Raw genomic sequence first — 17,949 nt, 5'->3', positions numbered from 1 at the left:
AATGAAAGCATAATTCTTTGATAATGCTTAGAGGAGTTCAACATTTCCAACTTGGTAAGATCCAAGGGCTGCTTTGTACCTTTAAGCAGATCCCTTAGATGCCTAATAGTCAAGAGTTTGTTTCCCAAGATTGCAGGAAGCCTCTGTAAGGGCAGATCGTAAGGCACGCGTTGTGCGGTTGTAAAGATAGGTGGAAGAGACTCCTGTGTGCTCTGGCCTTTCGGAAAGCCCACCCCTGCAGATCCGCTCTGCAGACTGTATGCGAGGAATCCACACTGCCTTTATTAAAACTCCTAATACTTTCTTTGCACAGAAAGATAAAATACATACATATGCACTTTACAACACAACCAGGCTAAGAGGAGAATTTTAAAAAACAAAAACTGGGAATAATAGTCCCCATATGACCAGCATAGGGAAAGGCTGGGGAATTATTTTTTTTGGCACCAGTGGGAGAAGGAAACACATGCACCATATAAATCACCATATAAAACACATGCACATATAAATAATTTGCCTCATTATGTATCTTTCTTTGCCTTGATACCAAGGTTGGTAAATACAGCTCCTACAAGGGCTATGAAACTAAGGGGTAACCCTGAGCTGCCCTCTTAAATTCTGTCCCTCGTTGCAGTGGCTCCCTCATCTCTTGCACTCTTTCCCCCAGCTCTAGATGTCTGGGCGACCTCTGTAGTGGAGAAGAGGAGCTTGCAAGTCTGCCTATTTCCCCCTCCTTCCCTGCTTCACTCATGATGGAAATAGTTGCCTACCTATGGGTCAGTCATGCTCAGAGGCTGACTGAGGTACGGGTGCTAAGCATGCTTGCTTGAGAATAAGCCCCATTAAATTCCTCCTTGACCTCTGGGAGCCACACATTATGTGTGAAAGCTGCATGTGGCTCCAGAGCCACAGTTTGGCCACCCCTGTTCTAGATTAATGGGGACATGGGCAAATAAAAAAAGAGAATGCGTACAAAGGAGATGTGTGATCAGGAACTGCAGAAGGTAGAGAGGCTGAAGTTCACACTTTAATTTGAAACAGTCAGATCTGGCTATAGATGTATTTTAGTGTGGAAATGTTTTCAGTGCTGTATATAGAGAGCCCTTATTCAGTTGTCTTACTGCTCATGCTTACTTAAAGAGAAAAATACTTTTGTATACCACAAATCATGCCTGAACATTCCTGCAATGTACAAATTCTGTGATTCTGAAAATGTCTTTAGATCCTGTCAACAGCTTGAGTAAACTGACCAATTTATCAAGAGAACCTTCAGAAATCTACGACAGTAACAAAGGATACCATGAATAGGCTTCCTAATCCCCAGGTCCCAGCAGGGGATCCCCCGGTTTTACAGGCTTCCCCCGCCCCTGGCCAACTGGCCAGCAGGGGGAAGCCCCCCCCCCCAGTCACCATGTATCTCAGGCAGGTTTAGAAACCTGCAAACAGGTCCGTTTTTAAAATGTGTGCCTTTAAAGTTGAGCAGGAAGCAGGAAACAGGAAGCACTTCATGGGGAAGGGTCAGCAGCAGTTTCACCAGAGCACAGACCCTCCGTTTGTTTTGCTTTCATTTTCAGAGCAAGTAAAGTTGTAGAGGACCCAGACCCAGTAAGTGTGTGTGTGTGTGTGAGAGGGAGGAGGCAGGGAATTCCCTGGTTTGGAGGCCCTCCCCCCTGCTGTAGAAAGCAGGGGGGGGGAGGGAAATGTCTACTTGGCACTCTATTATTCCCTATGGAGAATTATTCCCATAGGGAAAAATGGGGAATTGATCCATGGGTATCTGGGGCTCTGGGGGGGAATGCTATTTGAGGTAGAGGCACTAAATTTGCAGCATAGGATCTGATGCCTTTCCTCAAAACACCCTCCAAGTTTCAAAAGGATTGGACCGGGGGGGGTGGCAATTCTATGAGCCCCCAAAGAAGGTACCCCTATCCTTCATTATTTCTTATGGAAGGAAGGCATTGAAAAGGTGTGCAATTCTTTTCAATGTGATGGCCAGAACTCCCTTGGGAGTTCAACTGTACTTGTTCCAACCTTGCTCATGTCTCCATGCTCAATGTCTCCTGGCCTCACCCCCAAAGTCTCCTGGCTCCACCCCCAAAGTCCCCGATATTTCTTGAATTGGACTTGGCAACTTGGCAACTTGGAATGAAATCAGTCGCTTTTTTTCCATTCTATTTTTTTCATTCCATCTTAGTTTGGAGAAATACATTACACTGTGCCTAGAAGCTAAAAACAGTTTAACTCTTCTTTTTTTTGTTTAGTTCATGTATACCACAATGGCCAGAATTTGCTGACAGAAGAAACATTCTGTACAAGTCTTAAGGATGGGATGTTTTGACTTCAGTTTGTGGGATGAAGAGACAGTTTTGTAGTTTGCAACTAAAACATATTCCACCTGAAGAAATATACCTGCAGGATTGGTGACTCTGTTTCAAGATCTGACATAGCTCATAAATATAAAGGTAGGATATGTTTTCATGTCCAGCTGTTCCATTGTGTTTCATTTTTCCTTGGAGATATTGCTTCAGCCTTTCCGCTCCTACAACAGCACAAGCCATCTTGTATTTATTTCCTAACTAAACACAATAATAAAATAAAGTGGTGCTCTGTATGGCTTACAATAGTTAAAATATATACAGAACTAGTTTAAAAGCAGTCTAAAAACATAATTGACAACAAATCGCATCAACTATAACACCACATGAAATCAAAATACGGTAGCTATGAAAATTAGCAATCAATAAAACCACTAAACTTATCAAAATCTTCTCTTGTAATCTTGATTCTTGCTGTCTTTACTCCCCTCATCACTGTACACCTGACCTCCTCCTTACCTATGTCTCCTAACTTCCAATTAACTGACTCTTCCTTCCTCTTACATTTTCAAACATTTTGTATTCCCAGCCTCCACTAGTGGTTTATCTGTTCTCTTTCTTTCTTAATGGCATTCTTGAGTGGCAAAAGTGTATGCCCCATGGTGGGAAGTCACTCTTTCTATTGCTGTATCAAACGCCAGGTGGCTGGCAATAACTGAGACTCTGTCATTGCAAAAACAGTAAGATTCCAGCTGTGACTACTCAAAACAGAATCATGGTAATGTGGCCATAGTTCTGCTGTATATCAGTGTAATCCTATGCACGTCTACTCAGAAGTAAGTCTCATTTTATTCAGTGGGATTTGCTCGGAGTTCAGGGTTCTTAGGATTGCAGCCTAGATATTCCAGTCATTTTAGGTATGGGAGGCCAAGTTAGGACAACTCACCTTCAATTCTACTTGATTTCCAGAATTTAGGAAGGGATTTATCCATTGATGTCAGCAGCAGCTGCTCAATGGATGACATATTAAACTTCTGGAATAGAACCTTGACCAATGACACAGCAGCTCCTATATGTCCTCTTAACTTGTACCATAAACATATCTTTTTGCCATGTACTTTAATAACAAGGTAAATTTTAGACTTGCAAAAGTAGGAGATGGTTGAATTAACAACTAGTGATTTATGTACATGTTTGTTTTCTTTTTGTTTTGCAGGTCATTCTTATGCAATAGACTAAAAGTAACTTAAATGTGCAGGATGAAAAAATGGCACAGGCACGGCTGGTACCACCAGGACCTGACAGCTTCCGTTATTTTACTAGAGAATCTCTTGCAGCTATTGAAAAACGTTGTGCAGAGGAGAAAGCTACGAAGCCCAAACAAGATCACGCAGATGATGATGATGAAAATGGCCCCAAGCCAAATAGTGACTTGGAAGCAGGAAAACCGCTTCCATTTATATATGGAGACATTCCTGCGGGAATGGTGTCCGAACCTTTGGAGGATCTGGACCCTTATTATAGCAATAAAAAAGTGAGTGCTTATTAATACTGGATGTTTTCTCTAACTTTTCTGTTAATTTCTGAGAGCTTATCTATGTTTACTAGTATCAGTACATTTCTCTCTGCTTATGCTTGACTTCGGTAATTCTGTATTCTGTAAAACATCTGGAGTTTCACAAAGACCTTCAATGAAGTTTTCCTGTTTGTAGAGTTATTGTACAGAGGAGGAGCTTTAGTTGCTTGATAATCACAATTTATGCTGAAGTAACGTATCTTGCCTTGAAAACCTCACAGGTTGCCAAAAGTCACGTGTGACTTGATGGCACTTTCCACCACCACCAGAGCTACAACTAGATAAATTTGCACCCAAGCCAAGGGTATAAAATTGTGCCCCTTGTCCTTTCAAAGCGGTTTTTTTGGTAGAAAGATAACACGAGTAACAATAACACATTTATTGTAGTTATACTTTTTTCTGCACTTTTCAGCTTTGTGGACTTGCCTTGTCCTTGTTACAGCTTCATTACAGCTCTAGTGAATGAAATGGTGAACTCCAGTAGAGAACCCAAGTTGCAATCTGGTTCCATGCTTCAGCTCTTATATACCTTCTCTGTTCATGGTGACAAGTGTGAAGGAGGTCTATTATATATTTTAATAGTTCCAGTTACATGACTATTAAATAGTTACAGAAAAACTATACAATATTTAATATTTTTAACTATTTAATAGTTATATAAAGAGAAATGTTTTGCTGGGGCAGCTTGTCATGTAGGAATGAAAAGTCACACTGCTAAAATATCTACATAGCTATGGAAAACAGAGGGTGTTTGACATTTCTTTCATTTGGTCACCCTATCTCTCTTGGCCTTTTCTGCACATTAAGTCACTCCTGATTTTCCTGGGAGTTGACCCACAAGCATTAGAATCAGTTTAGGCAGGGTTCTTCTGCATGTTTGCCCTCCCTGTGAATTTTTACAGTTGTAGATCCAGTTTAAATAATGTGGATTTTCAAAGGACAGAGCTGTTATTGGTTGTATCAAAAACCCCTTATTTAAAAAAAAAAAATGGTCCTAAAATGTCAATAAAATGCTGTAGCGCTGTAATGTTTGCTTAAGCAGATTCTCTGAATTCACGGTTTGTTTGTTTTTCAAAAAGTTAGTCTCTAGTTCCTGCCTTTGAGGAGATATGCTTCTCTCCCTGTATCTCATTACAATACTGCAGTGGAATATTGGCATTTTTTTTTTTAAAAAAAAGTAAAGGTAGTCCCCTGTGCAAGCCCCAGTCATTTTCGACGCTAGGGTGACGTTGCTTTCGCAATGTTTTCACGGCAGACTTTTTATGAGGTGGTTTGCCATTGCCTTCCCCATCATCTACACTTTCCCGGCAGCAAGCTGGGTACTCATTTTACCGACCTTGGAAGGATGGAAGGCTGAGTCAACCTGGAGCCGGCTACCTGAACCAGCTTTCACTGGGATTGAACTCAGGTCATGAGCAGAGGGCTCTGACTGCAGTACTGCAGCTTTACCACTCTGTGCCACAGGGCCTTAACTAAAATCACTCATGTTGGGCAGGAGGATAGGGAAGTGGTTTAACAAATTTAGTTCAGTTCCAAGTTTATTTTCCCTGGCCATTGGTCTTAAAACACATGCGAAACATTAAAACATTTAAAACATATTTACAAACAAAGTTAAAATTCTAAAACCTCAGCTCACATTCAGCTCAATACAACAAGAGCATTATAGTTGGAGACATTCTAAAAGGCACAATTAGCTCCAGTCTTCCTGGAGTCAGTTTGTAGGTGGCAGAAGGCTCCACATCAGACAGCATAAAAGCTAGTTTTTCAGAATCTGAGAAAAACTGTAGATCAACCAGAATCTTAGCCAGGAATTTATTCCTAGGACCCAAATACAGAGGCAAGACAAAATATCATGTGGCAGATCTTCCACTGAGCTGCCTCAGAGACAGATACGTTGGTCAATTGAAATATTCGCATAGTGACCTTGTAGTAACTCAGTTTGGAAGCACAATGCTGTAAATGCCATTCTTAAGTTATGGGCTGTTAAATTGACCAAGCAGGAAGCAATGGAATGATTATTCTTTATGGTCTTATTCCATGGGACAAACTTCTGATGGAAAATGGTAGAATTATCAATTCTGGAGTCCTCTTTAAATACCCATTCCCGTAGGTCCAAATTATTCCCCAGTAGCTGAAGCAAATCATCTGGGATAGTATAATGAGTGATAATGCCGGAAAGAAATCAGAATGAGCTCTGTCCCTGGTTTAACAATGACTATAGTCCAATCATTGAAAAGTGTGCTGTAGATAGCTGGGACAAAGAAAATCAATAGAAAAATAATGCACTAGGAAAAAGCTGCTTCAAAATCAGCTCCTAGAAAAACATCAGGGTAAAAGTGGTCTCAAAAGAGCGGGGGGGTGGGGGGAAACAAAGTGAAAACTAAAGGCACAAAAATGATAGCAGAATTCAGGGGATAAATAAAAACAGTATAGAGCAAGAATCAATGACAAACTTGTGCGAGGAAAGCCCTCTATTTCCATTTTAAAAGAAAGCAAATTGAAACAGTGGTAGATCCCAGTAGGCAGCCGTGTTGGTCTGAAGCAATAGAGCAAAGCAGTAGACAAGTGCACCTTTAAGACCAACTAAGTTTTATTCAGAATGTAAGCTTTTTTATGCTCTTAAGCAGACTTCATCAGACAAAATGGGAATGGCAAGCAGCAATTCTTAATATAAACGGGCAGTGAGTTGGTATGTGGAATCACGGGAATGTTTTTAGAATCACAAATAGGGATCTGTGTTTAAAAGAATCACAAATAGGGATCTGTGTTTGTTAGTGTTAGAACAAAGCAGGGCTGAAACAACACTGGAGGGTGATAAAAAGCAGACTGCTGTTGTAGGTTCCAAGTGCCATAAATCTAGGTTTGTTAGTTTAAATAGAGGGCATGGTTTCTCAAGAGGTTATAACATCCATTATAGTTTGCCATTAGAAAAAAGGAAGACATTAAAATACAGTGGAGGATGGGTATATGCAATATGCAGTAAGTATATACAATAAGACAAACAGCCAATATCCCCCATTTGAGTATGTCAATACAAAAAAAACATAAAACAAAAACAAACCCCCAAAATATTCTGATACACTGTTCTAAAAGAGAAATAATATGTTAGCCATTAGAAAATCAGGGTGCATTAAAATATAGTGGAAGGTGGGTTAGTATATGTAATGAGACAAACAGCCCACATCCCTCATTTGAGCATGTCAGCACAAAAACCCCCATTATTCTGATACACTGTTCTAAATGAGAAATTGGAACACTGGATGCACAGATATACTCAATGAGAGTTGGTTTAGCATATGTAATGAGATAAAAAAACACACCAATATCCCAGTTCAGTCCTGGGGAGGTGTTTGTTCCAAGTTTCATGATAATTTGTAATTCAGCAATTTCTCTCTCCATTCTGTTCTTGAAGTTCCTTTGCAGTAAAACAGCTACTTTGAGGTCACCCATTGAATGCTCAGGAAGGTTAAAGAGTTCTCCAACAGGTTTCTCAGTTCTGTAATTCCTGATGTCAGATTTGTGTCCATTTATCCTTTGGCATAGGGTTTGTCCTGTTTGCCCTGTGTAGAGAACTAAAGAGCATTGTTGGCATTTAATGGCATATATAATGTTGGAAGATAAACAAGTGAATGAGCCTGAGATGGTATAGTTAATGCTGTTAAGCCCAGTGACTGTGTTGTCTGGGTGTATGTGGCAGCAAAGTTGGCACTTGGGTTTATTGCAAGCTCTGGTACCAGTGTTCCTGCTCAGATGCAATGTTGTATTGTTGTGGGTGAGGAGTTGTTTGAGATTGGGGGACTGTCTGTGTGCAAGGAAAGGTTTACACCCCCCCCCCCCAGTACTTTTGAAAGAGAGCTGTCACTGTCCAATAGTAAGTTGTCTAAAAGTAAGTTGTTACTGTCCAATAGAAAGTTGTTGATGATATGTTGAACTGTTTTCAGTGTGTGACCACTAGTGGTGTTTTGTTATTGTCTCTTTGGGGCCTGTCTTGTAACAGGTTTTCTCTGGGTATCATTCTGGCTTTGTTAATCTGTTTCTTGACTTCATCAGGTGGGTAGTTTAGTTCCAAAAAGGTTTGTTGTAGATCCTTCAGGTGAGAATCTCTGTCAGTAAGAGTGGAGCAAATGCGGCTGTAGCATAGAGCCTGGCTGTATACAATGAATCGTTTGGTATGTTTGGGAAGGTAGCTGGAGGCATGCAGATATGTTTGTCAGTCAATAGGTTTCCTGTATAAGGTAGTGTCTATGCGTTCATCATGTATTTTTACAGTGGTGTCCAGAAAATGTATTTCTTGCATAGACTGGTTCATTGTCAGGTTGATGGTAGGATGAAAGTCATTGAATGCTTGGTGGAATGCATCCAGGGCTTCTTTACCATGTGTCCAGACCATAAAGATATCAGCAATATGACACAGGTATAAGGTAGGTATGAGTCTCTAGGAAGCATTGCTCCAAGTCAGCCATAAAGATGTTAGCATATTGTGAGGCCATGCGGGGTGCCCACAGCTGTACCATTTATCTGTAGGAAAAGTTCATTGCCAAACCTGAAGTAGTTATGGGTGAGAACAAAATGGCATAGTTTTGTGGCAAAGTCAGCTGTGTTTTTTTCAGATATTATATTATTTACAGTTTGTAATCCATCTTGGTGTGGGATGTTGGTATATAAAGATTCCACATCCATGGTAGCTAAAATAGTGTTCTCTGGAAGGTTGTTCAAAGATTATATTTTCCTCAGAAAATCTGTAGTGTCACGAACATAACTATGGGCACTGGTGACATAGGGTCTTAGAGTATATCCAGATACCCCCTCAGTGATAGTGCCTATCCATGACACAATGGGACATCCCGGGTTGCCTGGTTTGTGTATTTTGGGTAGAAGATATAAAGTACCTTGTCGAGGTTCCTGTGATGTGTCTGACAGAATCTGTTCCTGAATGCTCAGTGGTAATTTGGTGCCGGTTTGGTGTAGTGGTTAAGTGTGCGGACTCTTATCTGGGAGAACCGGGTTTGATTCCCCACTCCTCCACTTGCACCTACTGGCATGGCCTTGGGTCAGCCATAGCTCTGGCAGAGGTTGTCCTTGAAAGGGCGGCTGCTGTGAGAGCCCTCTCCAGCCCCACCCACCTCACAGGGTGTCTGTTGTGGGGGAGGAAGGTAAAGGAGATTGTGAGCCGCTCTGAGACTCTTCGGAGTGGAGGGCGGGATATAAATCCAATATCTTCTTCATCTTCATCTTCTAATTCCTTTGTAATCTTGTTTAGTTCTTTTTAATATTCCTGTGTGGGGTCTGAGTCCAGTGGTTTGTAAAATGAAGTATTTGAGAGTTGCCTTTGAGCCTCCTTGATGTAGTCTGATGTGTTCATGATGGCACTTCACACCTACAATAGCAGTCTGCTTTTTATCACCCTCCAGTGTTGTTTCAGCCCTGCTTTGTTCTAACACTAACAAACCCAGATCCCTATTTGTGACTCTTAATCTGCTAAAAACATTCCCATGATTCCACATACCAACTCACTGCCCACTTATATTAAGAATTGCTTCTTGCCATTCCCATTTTGTCTGATGAAGTCTGCTTAAGAGCATATGAAAGCTTACATTCTGAATAAAACTTAGTTGGTCAAAGGTGCACTTGGCTACTGCTTTGTTCTGAAACAGTGGTAGTGTTACTGGTACCGCCCTAACCTAGACCAGTTTCGCACTAGACTTTTAATCCTGGTTTAGCGCTGTCCCCAAGCTGATATTCTACTCGAAAGCAATAGAATCATAGAGTCAGTTTCTGTGATTCTGTGATTCTAGTGTAGAATCCAATATAAATCCAATGTCAGTTTGGGAACAGAGTTAAACCAGGATTAAAGGTCTAGTGTGAAATTGGTCAAAATGTGGGCAGTACCAGTAACACTGCCACTGTTTCATTAATGAGATAGTCTGCCTACCTGGCCTCTTTGTCCCAGTCAGAAGGCTTCTTGCTGCTTGCCATTGGCTAACCTGCTTTCATTCTATAACCTCTGCATGCCACAGGTTGAGCTGTTACAGAGAGGCAGAAGAACTTTGAGAGAAAAGGCATATACACAGTAGGGGTTTTGGAAAACTGGCAGTGACCTGAAGTAACAGATGAGGAGAAGCTAAGAAAGTAGGATTTCTACAGAGAGTGGAGCAAAAATGAGAAAGCTACAGGGAGGAATGTGAAAGGAAGCTGAAAAAATGGGTGAGATTAGAACCCTCAGAGGGAAGGCTGAAATTTGTATAGTGGAATAAATATTTAGTGACAAGTCTCTAGTATTTATTCAGTGAATGGAAATGTTAATTGATACTGCTGAATTGCTGGGACTTTTGTCACACATGGAGATGTAACAATGAGTAAATTCAGACAAGTCACAGTCTGGACTTCTGTGTTTTTTTTTAATGCTTCATCAGTTTCCCAGTGTAATAGCTGTATGGTTCACCATCTTTCAGACTGTGGTTCCTACTCACACTTTGGCTCAATCTATTTTAGAAAATTTGTGAATATGTAATATCCATGATCTATACATGTGAGTAGTTAAGCATGCATAAATCCCACTGGTCTTTCTAATGGTATTTAAATTCTTCAGCAAGAGATGTTCCTGTACCTTCTTTCCCATCAACAAATATGTAACTATAAGTTCTGTTGTTACAAATAATTCCCATTAACTTGCATGTGACACAGAAGTGAGTTCACTTTCCATAGAAACAGTACTACTGATCACCAAGAATCTTTTCTTCCACTGAAATCACAGTGGGACAACAAACTGTACAGAATAGTTATTTGCATGTGATACATAACGAAGTTTTTCAATTATATGTTCTTTTTATTTTCCAGACCTTCATAGTATTGAATAAAGGAAAGGCAATTTTCCGATTCAGCGCCACATCTGCCTTGTACATTTTAACTCCTTTCAATCCCCTCAGAAAAATTGCTATTAAAGTTTTGGTACATTCATATCCTTTTGAAGTAGTTTATATCACATGTTTGAAAATGAATTTGAAATGCTTTTCATCCTTTTTTTTTTTTAAGGAGCATGAAGTGTAAAAATAACAATGTTGTCCTAAGCAGAGTTACACTGTTCTAAACCCTTTGACTTCAGTGGATTTAAAAAGGTGTAACTCTGTTTAGGATGTCACTTTAAGTGTCTAATTATCCTTGTTAGTAGTTTGATGACATTAATGCTCTAACAAATTATATGCAACTGAGAAACACCCACTTAATACATTGTGTGTTCCTTTCCTAATCGTATTTATTTTTTTTTAGTATTGTCGAATGGTAATTCTAGATTTATGACCTAGAATCTTAATGTACGTATTCACAGCAATGCCCATGGGTAGATAAATAAAATTTTGAACTTCATTGTGCATGTCTTTAGAGTAATGGCCATGGATATAATTAGAGTCTTATCTCTGTGGTACTTGAATCGCATAGAAATGTTGCAGCCAGATGTGAAAACACTATGGCCGTTTTCCCACTGACCTTACTCCGGAGCGACGTCCCTCTTCACCGCGCAGCGTCTGCGTGGATTTCCCACCAACTGCTGCGCACAACCAGGAAGTGCCGCGGCTTTTGTGTTGCAGATGTAAACCGCTAAAAACCAGTTTACATCTGCGACGCAAAAGCCGTGGCTCTTCCTGGTTGTGTGCAGATGTTGGTGGGAAATCCGCACAGACGCTGCGCGGTGAAGAGGGACGTCGCTCCGGAGTAAGGTCAGGGGGAAAACGGCCTATGATTGTTGGTGTGGAGTATATGAGGGAAGGTTGTGGAAGTGGAAACCATGAAGGAAACAGTAAAGTTAAGTGGGGAAATTTGTTATGCACACTATGCTTGTTAATGTCAATGTTTTTTCTTTTATTGGTACATTTTTTAAAATCCTGGCCTTCCTCATAAAGATCCTAAGGATAGCTTATATGATCCTTCCTGGTTTTATTCTCATTACTACCCTTTGAGGTAGGTTAGGCTGAGTGGTTGGCCCAAAGTCACCCAGCAAGCTTCGTGACAGAGTTGAAATTTAAACCTGCGTCTCCCAGATATTAGTTCATTGCTTTAGCCAATACATAACATGGCTCTTTGTGTTATTCTGTTGTGAATATGGATGACAAAAGTGTCTGGAAAAATAAAAGATTGACTAAAGCATAGGAAGCCAATACCTCTGCAATAATCCATAATAATCCTGTAAGAAGCCCAAAGAATGTAAGAAAAATTTGCCCTGATTTGCCTTGATCTGGGTCTTGTCAGATCTCAGAAGATAAGCAGAGTTGGCCCTGGTTAAGAAGAAGAAGAGGAAAGTGATTAGATTTATATCCCGCCCTTCACTTGAGGTCTCAGAGTGGTTTACAATCTCCTTTTCCTTCCTCTCCCTACAACAGACACTCTGTGAGGTAGCTGGGGCTGAGAGAGCTCTCAGAGAATGGCTCTTGAGAGAATAGAGCAATATTTGCATGGGAAACCACCAAGGGATACCAGGGGTGCTATACAGAAATGGGCAATGAGAAACCACCTCTGAATGTCTCTTGCACTGAAAACCCTACAGGGTCACCAAAAGTCAGCTGCAACTTGACTTCAAACAAACAAACAAACTTGTGTGTCTAACTGATATTTTTTTTGGGGAAATACTTCTGTTACAAAGTCAGGACTAGTCTGCACACAAGGTATACTAAGTTATCTTCAATTCAATTGTATGCATTTACAGGCATGTGGAAAGCATAATCCAGGGGAACACCGTGGAACAGAGTTCCAGATAGGGTTGCCAAGTCCAATTCAAGAAATATCTCGGGACTTTGAGGGCAGAGCCAGGAGACTTTGGGGGTGGAGCCATAAGCAAAGTTGTGACAAGCACAATTGAACTCCAAAGGAAGTTCTGACCATCGCATTTAAGGGGACCCCATACCTTTTTAATGCCTTCCCTACATTAGAAATAATGAAAGATAGGGGCACCTTCTTTTGGGGTTCATAGAATTGGACCTCCTGGTCCAATCTTTTTGAAACTTGGAGACCATTTTGAGGAGACTCATCAGATGCTACGCTGAAAATTTGGTACCTCTACTTCAAAAAAACGCCCTTCCAGAGCCCCAGATACCCTGGGATTAATTCTCCATTATACCCTATGGTCCAGCAGACATATCTCTCTCTCCCTCCCAGCCGGTTTCTGATGACCTTGAAGCTCCAGAGGGCCTCCAAACTGGGGCTCCCTTGCCTCCACCTGGGGATTGGCACCTCTACTCACAAGTTGCTGAACTTTCAAGCTTTTCACAGTAACACAAGGCAACCAAAGGTTCAAGTTTACCTTCACACTATGCAAATAACCTCTGCAAGGATTGCGCAACAAATGGAGGGTCTGGGCTCCTTTCACAGCCATGTTGTTCTGCCTCCTCCCCCCCTCCCCTTCAGCCTTAAAGACGCAGACACACCATCCAAAGAGGAAGGCTTTCTCAAGTAGAGACTGAAGCCTCTGAAGGAGGAAAGGCACATGATGGCTGTAGGGGCGGGGGTGGGAAGGAGCCTGGGAAAGTGGGAGAACCCCCGCTGGGACCTGAGGATTGGCAAGCCTAGTTCCAGAACCTCTTTGTGGAAACAAAATTCACAAAAAATGTTTAAAAGTTCATGAGGGGCACCCATGTGTTTTTCCACTTGAGCGTTTTCGCACCTCCTTTTCCAGAAAAAAAAAGGTCTGGCATAACCTTTTGACTTCTAGAGCCACAGAGACCTGGCAGCAACTTCCACAGTTTCCACAGGATCATTTCTAGTTCATGCTACAATAAATTTGCTGTTAACAGTACCACAAATCTTTGCCTGTCTTGCTGCAATAGATATAATACAGCTGTCCTTCAGCATTCTTATGTTCAATTATTGTATTAGAACCCAACGTATGTAGGACTTATTCGGGTGGGTGCTGTGATTTCACTTTGTGCTACAGGGCGTCGCATTTAATGACAGTCTTCCTTGACTGCATTTTACATTATTCAGCATGCTCATTATGTGCACTATTTTGACCAATTGTGTATTTATGACGATGAGTAACCCTCCGGACTGGACAAAGAATGTAGAGTAAGTCATTACCTTTGACAAGTTGTAATCTATCGTGGTTTGATGTTGTTGGAGTTGTGAATTTTTTCCAATTGTCTCCATAATATTTTCCACAAATATGGGTTGGATCTCATGATCCATCAGCAGAAGACTCCAGTGGTTGTGGATCTTTCCTGAATTCTCCTTGCCTGGTAGTACCTTCTAGTCATGGGAAGGTTTATTTCAGAGGCTGCAAGATTTGTGTGGCCTTTTTTTGTAGCAGGAAATCCTTTGCATATTAGGCCACACACCCCTGAGGTAGCCAATCATCCAAGAGCTTACAGGGCTCTTAGTATAGGGCCTATTGTAAGCTCAAGGAGGATTAGCTACATCAGGGGTGTCTGGCCTAGGGTTGCCAAATCCAATTCTAGAAATATCTGGGGACTTTGGGGGTGGAGCCAGGAGACATTAGGGGTGGAGCCAGGAACAAGGGTGTGACAAGCATAATTGAACTCCAAGTGAGTTCTGGCCATCACATTTAAAGGGACAGCACACCTTTTTCAATGCCTTCCTTCCATAGGTAATAATGAAGGATAAGGACACCTTCTTTGGGGGCTCATAGAATTGGACCCCCTGGTCCAATCGTTTTGAAATTTTGAGGGTATTTTGGGGAGAGGCACTAGATGCTGTACTGAAAATTTGGTGCCTCTACCTCAAAAAACAGCCCCCCCCAGAGCCCCAGATACCCGCAGATCAATTCCCCATTATTTTCTATGGGAATAAATCTCCATAGGGAATAACAGAGTTCCCAGCAGACATTTCCCTTCCCTCCCCCCGCTTTCTGATGACCCTGAAGCGGGGGGAGGGCCTCTAAATCGGGGGATCCCCTGCCCCCACCTGGGGATTGGCAACCCTAGTCTGGCCTAATATGCAAATGAGTTCTTGCTACAAAAAAAGCCCTGGCCTTGAGAGTGTTCAGTGGGGAGCGGAAAGGGGTGAGATAGCCTTTTTTTTTTTTCCGTCTCTTCCATCAGAACCAACCCTATGAGTTAACTGACTCAAAATCCTCCCCTTCTAAATTTTCATTTTGCTTTTTGTTGAAGAAGTTCAGGGCAGCATACATGGTTGAGTCCACACCCCCCCTTTTGCCTCATAACAACCCTGCAATGTAAGTTACGCTGAGATGTAGGGACTGGCCCAAAGCCAACAAGGAGCTTCATGGCACAATAGGAAATTTGAACCCAGGCTTTCCAATCCTGATATCACTCTAACAACTATAGCCAGTATAGAGAGCCAGTTTGGTGTAGTGGTGAAGTGTGCAGACTCTTATCTGGGAGAACCGGGTTTGATTCCCCACTCCTCCACTTGCACCTGCTGGAATGGCCTTGGGTCAGCCATAGCTCTCGCAGAGGTTGTCCTTGAAAGGGCATCTGCTGTGAGAGCCCTCTCCAGCCCCACCCACCTCACAGGGTGTCTCTTGTGGGGGAGGAAGGTAAAGGAGATTGTGAGCCGCTCTGAGACTCTTCGGAGGGGAGGGCGGGATATAAATCCAATATCTTCTTCTTCTTCTATATGTTTCCAATCCCCCTGTAATATGTGGCACAGCTGAAATCTGGATTTGTTTCTGGCTAAATTGTTTGGCAGTTTACTATAGTGTGCTGTCTGGAATAGTGAGAGGAGAGGATGATTCAGTCTGAAGGTCAAACTTGACCTAATAGAGATCACAGAGCTTTTTTAAAGGGAAATGACAGTCCTGTTCAAGCTGGGGCCACGTGGAGGGAGGAAAGTGTGACTTTGATTAACCCTCCCACTCTTGCGCGCTTTGGCTAAACCCCCTCCTCCACACATCTCCAATCTGAATCAGGCTCCCACATGGCTATAATTGCACCCTCCCTGTGTCCTTTTAATTGCAATCAGGGAATTCCTAGCATCTTGACTGCTCTGACCCTGCAATTCATGATTAACAGGCTATTTGTACTTGTTTTAGTCTACCCACTCTGTCAGGGTATCCATTTTCTTTCCAGCCTTCCTTATTTAAGAAGGTCGTTCGTAAACCTTAGAGGCAACAAGAGTTTTTTTAAACACAACACTAAGTGCAGTTTATTCCAAGTAACATACATGGGAAGGAGACTTTTAGCGGCACTGAACAAAACATGAAAGTTATTTTATTGATTTATTTAAAACATTAATTAGCCATCTTTCTTTCTTACAGGGAATCAAGGTGACTTCCAATGTAAATAATAATCCTTAATAAAAAACCCCGCAATGTTAAGTTAAAATGCTAGTAAAACAAGTAATTTAAAGCTTCTGGTAGGCAGAAGAATTAATCAAATGCCATCATAAATAAATAAAACTGCCTTCAGCTGCCTCCTAAAAATAGAGAGTGAGGGAACCAGGCAAACTTTCCAGGGGAGGCAGTTCCATAATCATGCATTCCGTTCCCAAAGGAGCTTCCATTCTGCGTTAAGTGGGATGGGCAGTGGATACATTGGTGGGGTTGCCTGCTCTAAGTTGGGAAATACTTGGAGATTTGGGGGGGTGGAGACTGAGGAGGGTTGGGTTTGGGGAGGGAAAGGATTTTGGTAGGCTATAATGCATAGGGTCCACCTTCCAAAGCGTCTGCTTTCTCCAGGTGAGCTGATCTCTGTTGCCTAGAGATCACAATAGCAGGAGATCTCCAGCCACCACCTGGAGGTAGCTAAGATACAAATACAAATTACACTGTGTGATATACGCTTCAAATAATCATGCAAATATATTTCTTATACACTTGCTCATTTGCATTCATAAAATACATTATTTATACTGCTTCTCAAAGTCCAATATCCATCTTATGTAAACGACTTAAAGCAAAAGTCCATATCCTAGATGTTGAAAATACATGTTGGTACAGTAATTCTGCTGAATCTGGATGTCCTCTACTGGCAGAGGCAGGCAGTACCGAAACAGAACTTGACTTAATCTTGAGGCAGCAGACCTCTATTCAACCGGTATGGCTACACGATTCCTAGGTATAGCTTGTGTTTCATACACTACTTCCTCTGGCCACAAAAAACGTATCTGGGAACCCATACTCAGGCAACAGTTCTCATGCATTGCTTAATGAATCTGTCTGCACAATTGGTTCTCATTGTCTCATTGTCTCAGTGTCTTGTTGCGAAAGAGGGAGACAGTATGAGAAGCAGGGAAGAGAAAGCTGGATAGCAGGAGATCCAATTATAAAAGACACTGAAGGGAGGCATCTAGTATATCTGAAGGCAGGGCTTTTTTTGTAGCAGGAACTCCTTTGCATATTAGGCCACACACCCCTGATGTAGCCAATCCATTTTATCCTCTACAATAAATGAATGATCAATGTAGGACCTTCAGACAGGGCTTTTTTTGTAGCAGGAACTCCTTTGCATATTAGGCCACACACCCCTGATGTAGCCAATCCTTCTGGAGCTTAAAGTAGGCCCTGTACTAAGAGCTCTGTAAGCTCTTGGAGTATTGGCTACATCAGGGGTATGTGGCCTAATATGCAAAGGAGTTCCTGCTACAAAAAAAAGCCCTGTCTGAAGGTCCTACATTGATCATTCATTTATTGTAGAGGATAAAATGAATTCACAGTAGTGTTCAATGAAAACAAAATTGCTTAGTAAAACATCTTGGGGCCCAGTAGAAAACGATTATTTATCTGAGTGATTATTTGAACCACATTGTGCTCCAAGTAGCAGTAGAAGATCTAGCATATGAAAAGATGTATTTGTTGTTACATTTTGAACCTGTGGGGAAGACCCATACTGAGTGTCTCACATTAGCCATGCCATATTTTTTTTTCTTGCTAGGTACACATTCACTGGAATTTATACCTTTGAATCACTTATAAAAATTCTCGCAAGGGGCTTCTGTTTAGAAGGCTTCACTTTTCTTCGAGACCCATGGAATTGGCTCGACTTCAGTGTCATTGTGATGGCGTAAGTGGTTTGCCAGTTGAAAAAACCCAACTTCTAAGGGCATGAAATTAGTGTCAGCATGTACCATACCAGAAGGCTTGCATGCATTAACTTA

The 17,949-nt window shown here is 41.7% G+C and overlaps 2 protein-coding genes across 4 annotated transcripts in view; both read left to right on the top strand.

Annotated features, from left to right (window-relative positions):
* Positions 1-11,187, top strand: part of LOC132585203 (sodium channel protein type 2 subunit alpha-like) — a 36,768-nt gene extending 25,581 nt beyond the window's left edge. The window contains exons 3-6 of the mRNA XM_060257010.1: positions 2,262-2,462; positions 3,532-3,849; positions 10,729-10,860; positions 11,158-11,187. Coding sequence (XP_060112993.1) covers positions 3,583-3,849; positions 10,729-10,860; positions 11,158-11,187 — 429 coding nt within the window. The 5' untranslated portion in view covers positions 2,262-2,462; positions 3,532-3,582. The remainder of the gene's footprint in view (positions 1-2,261; positions 2,463-3,531; positions 3,850-10,728; positions 10,861-11,157) is intronic.
* A 2,664-nt stretch (positions 11,188-13,851) lies between these two features.
* The window catches only part of LOC132585515 (sodium channel protein type 2 subunit alpha-like), a 79,465-nt gene continuing 75,367 nt past the window's right edge, over positions 13,852-17,949 (top strand). For 2 of the 3 annotated variants that reach the window (XM_060257459.1, XM_060257460.1), the window contains exons 1-2: positions 13,852-13,941; positions 17,727-17,855. In XM_060257459.1, the coding sequence (XP_060113442.1) occupies positions 13,862-13,941; positions 17,727-17,855 (209 nt within the window). In that variant the 5' untranslated portion in view covers positions 13,852-13,861. Of the gene's footprint in view, positions 13,942-17,726; positions 17,856-17,949 lie in introns of those variants that run through there. The other variant, XM_060257461.1, reaches the window with a different exon arrangement.

This window comes from Heteronotia binoei, chromosome 16 (assembly GCF_032191835.1).
Source record: "Heteronotia binoei isolate CCM8104 ecotype False Entrance Well chromosome 16, APGP_CSIRO_Hbin_v1, whole genome shotgun sequence".
Taxonomy (NCBI): Eukaryota; Metazoa; Chordata; class Lepidosauria; order Squamata; family Gekkonidae; genus Heteronotia; species Heteronotia binoei.
The sequence above is the reverse complement of the archived record's forward strand: the minus strand, read 5'-3'. Positions and strand labels throughout refer to the sequence as shown.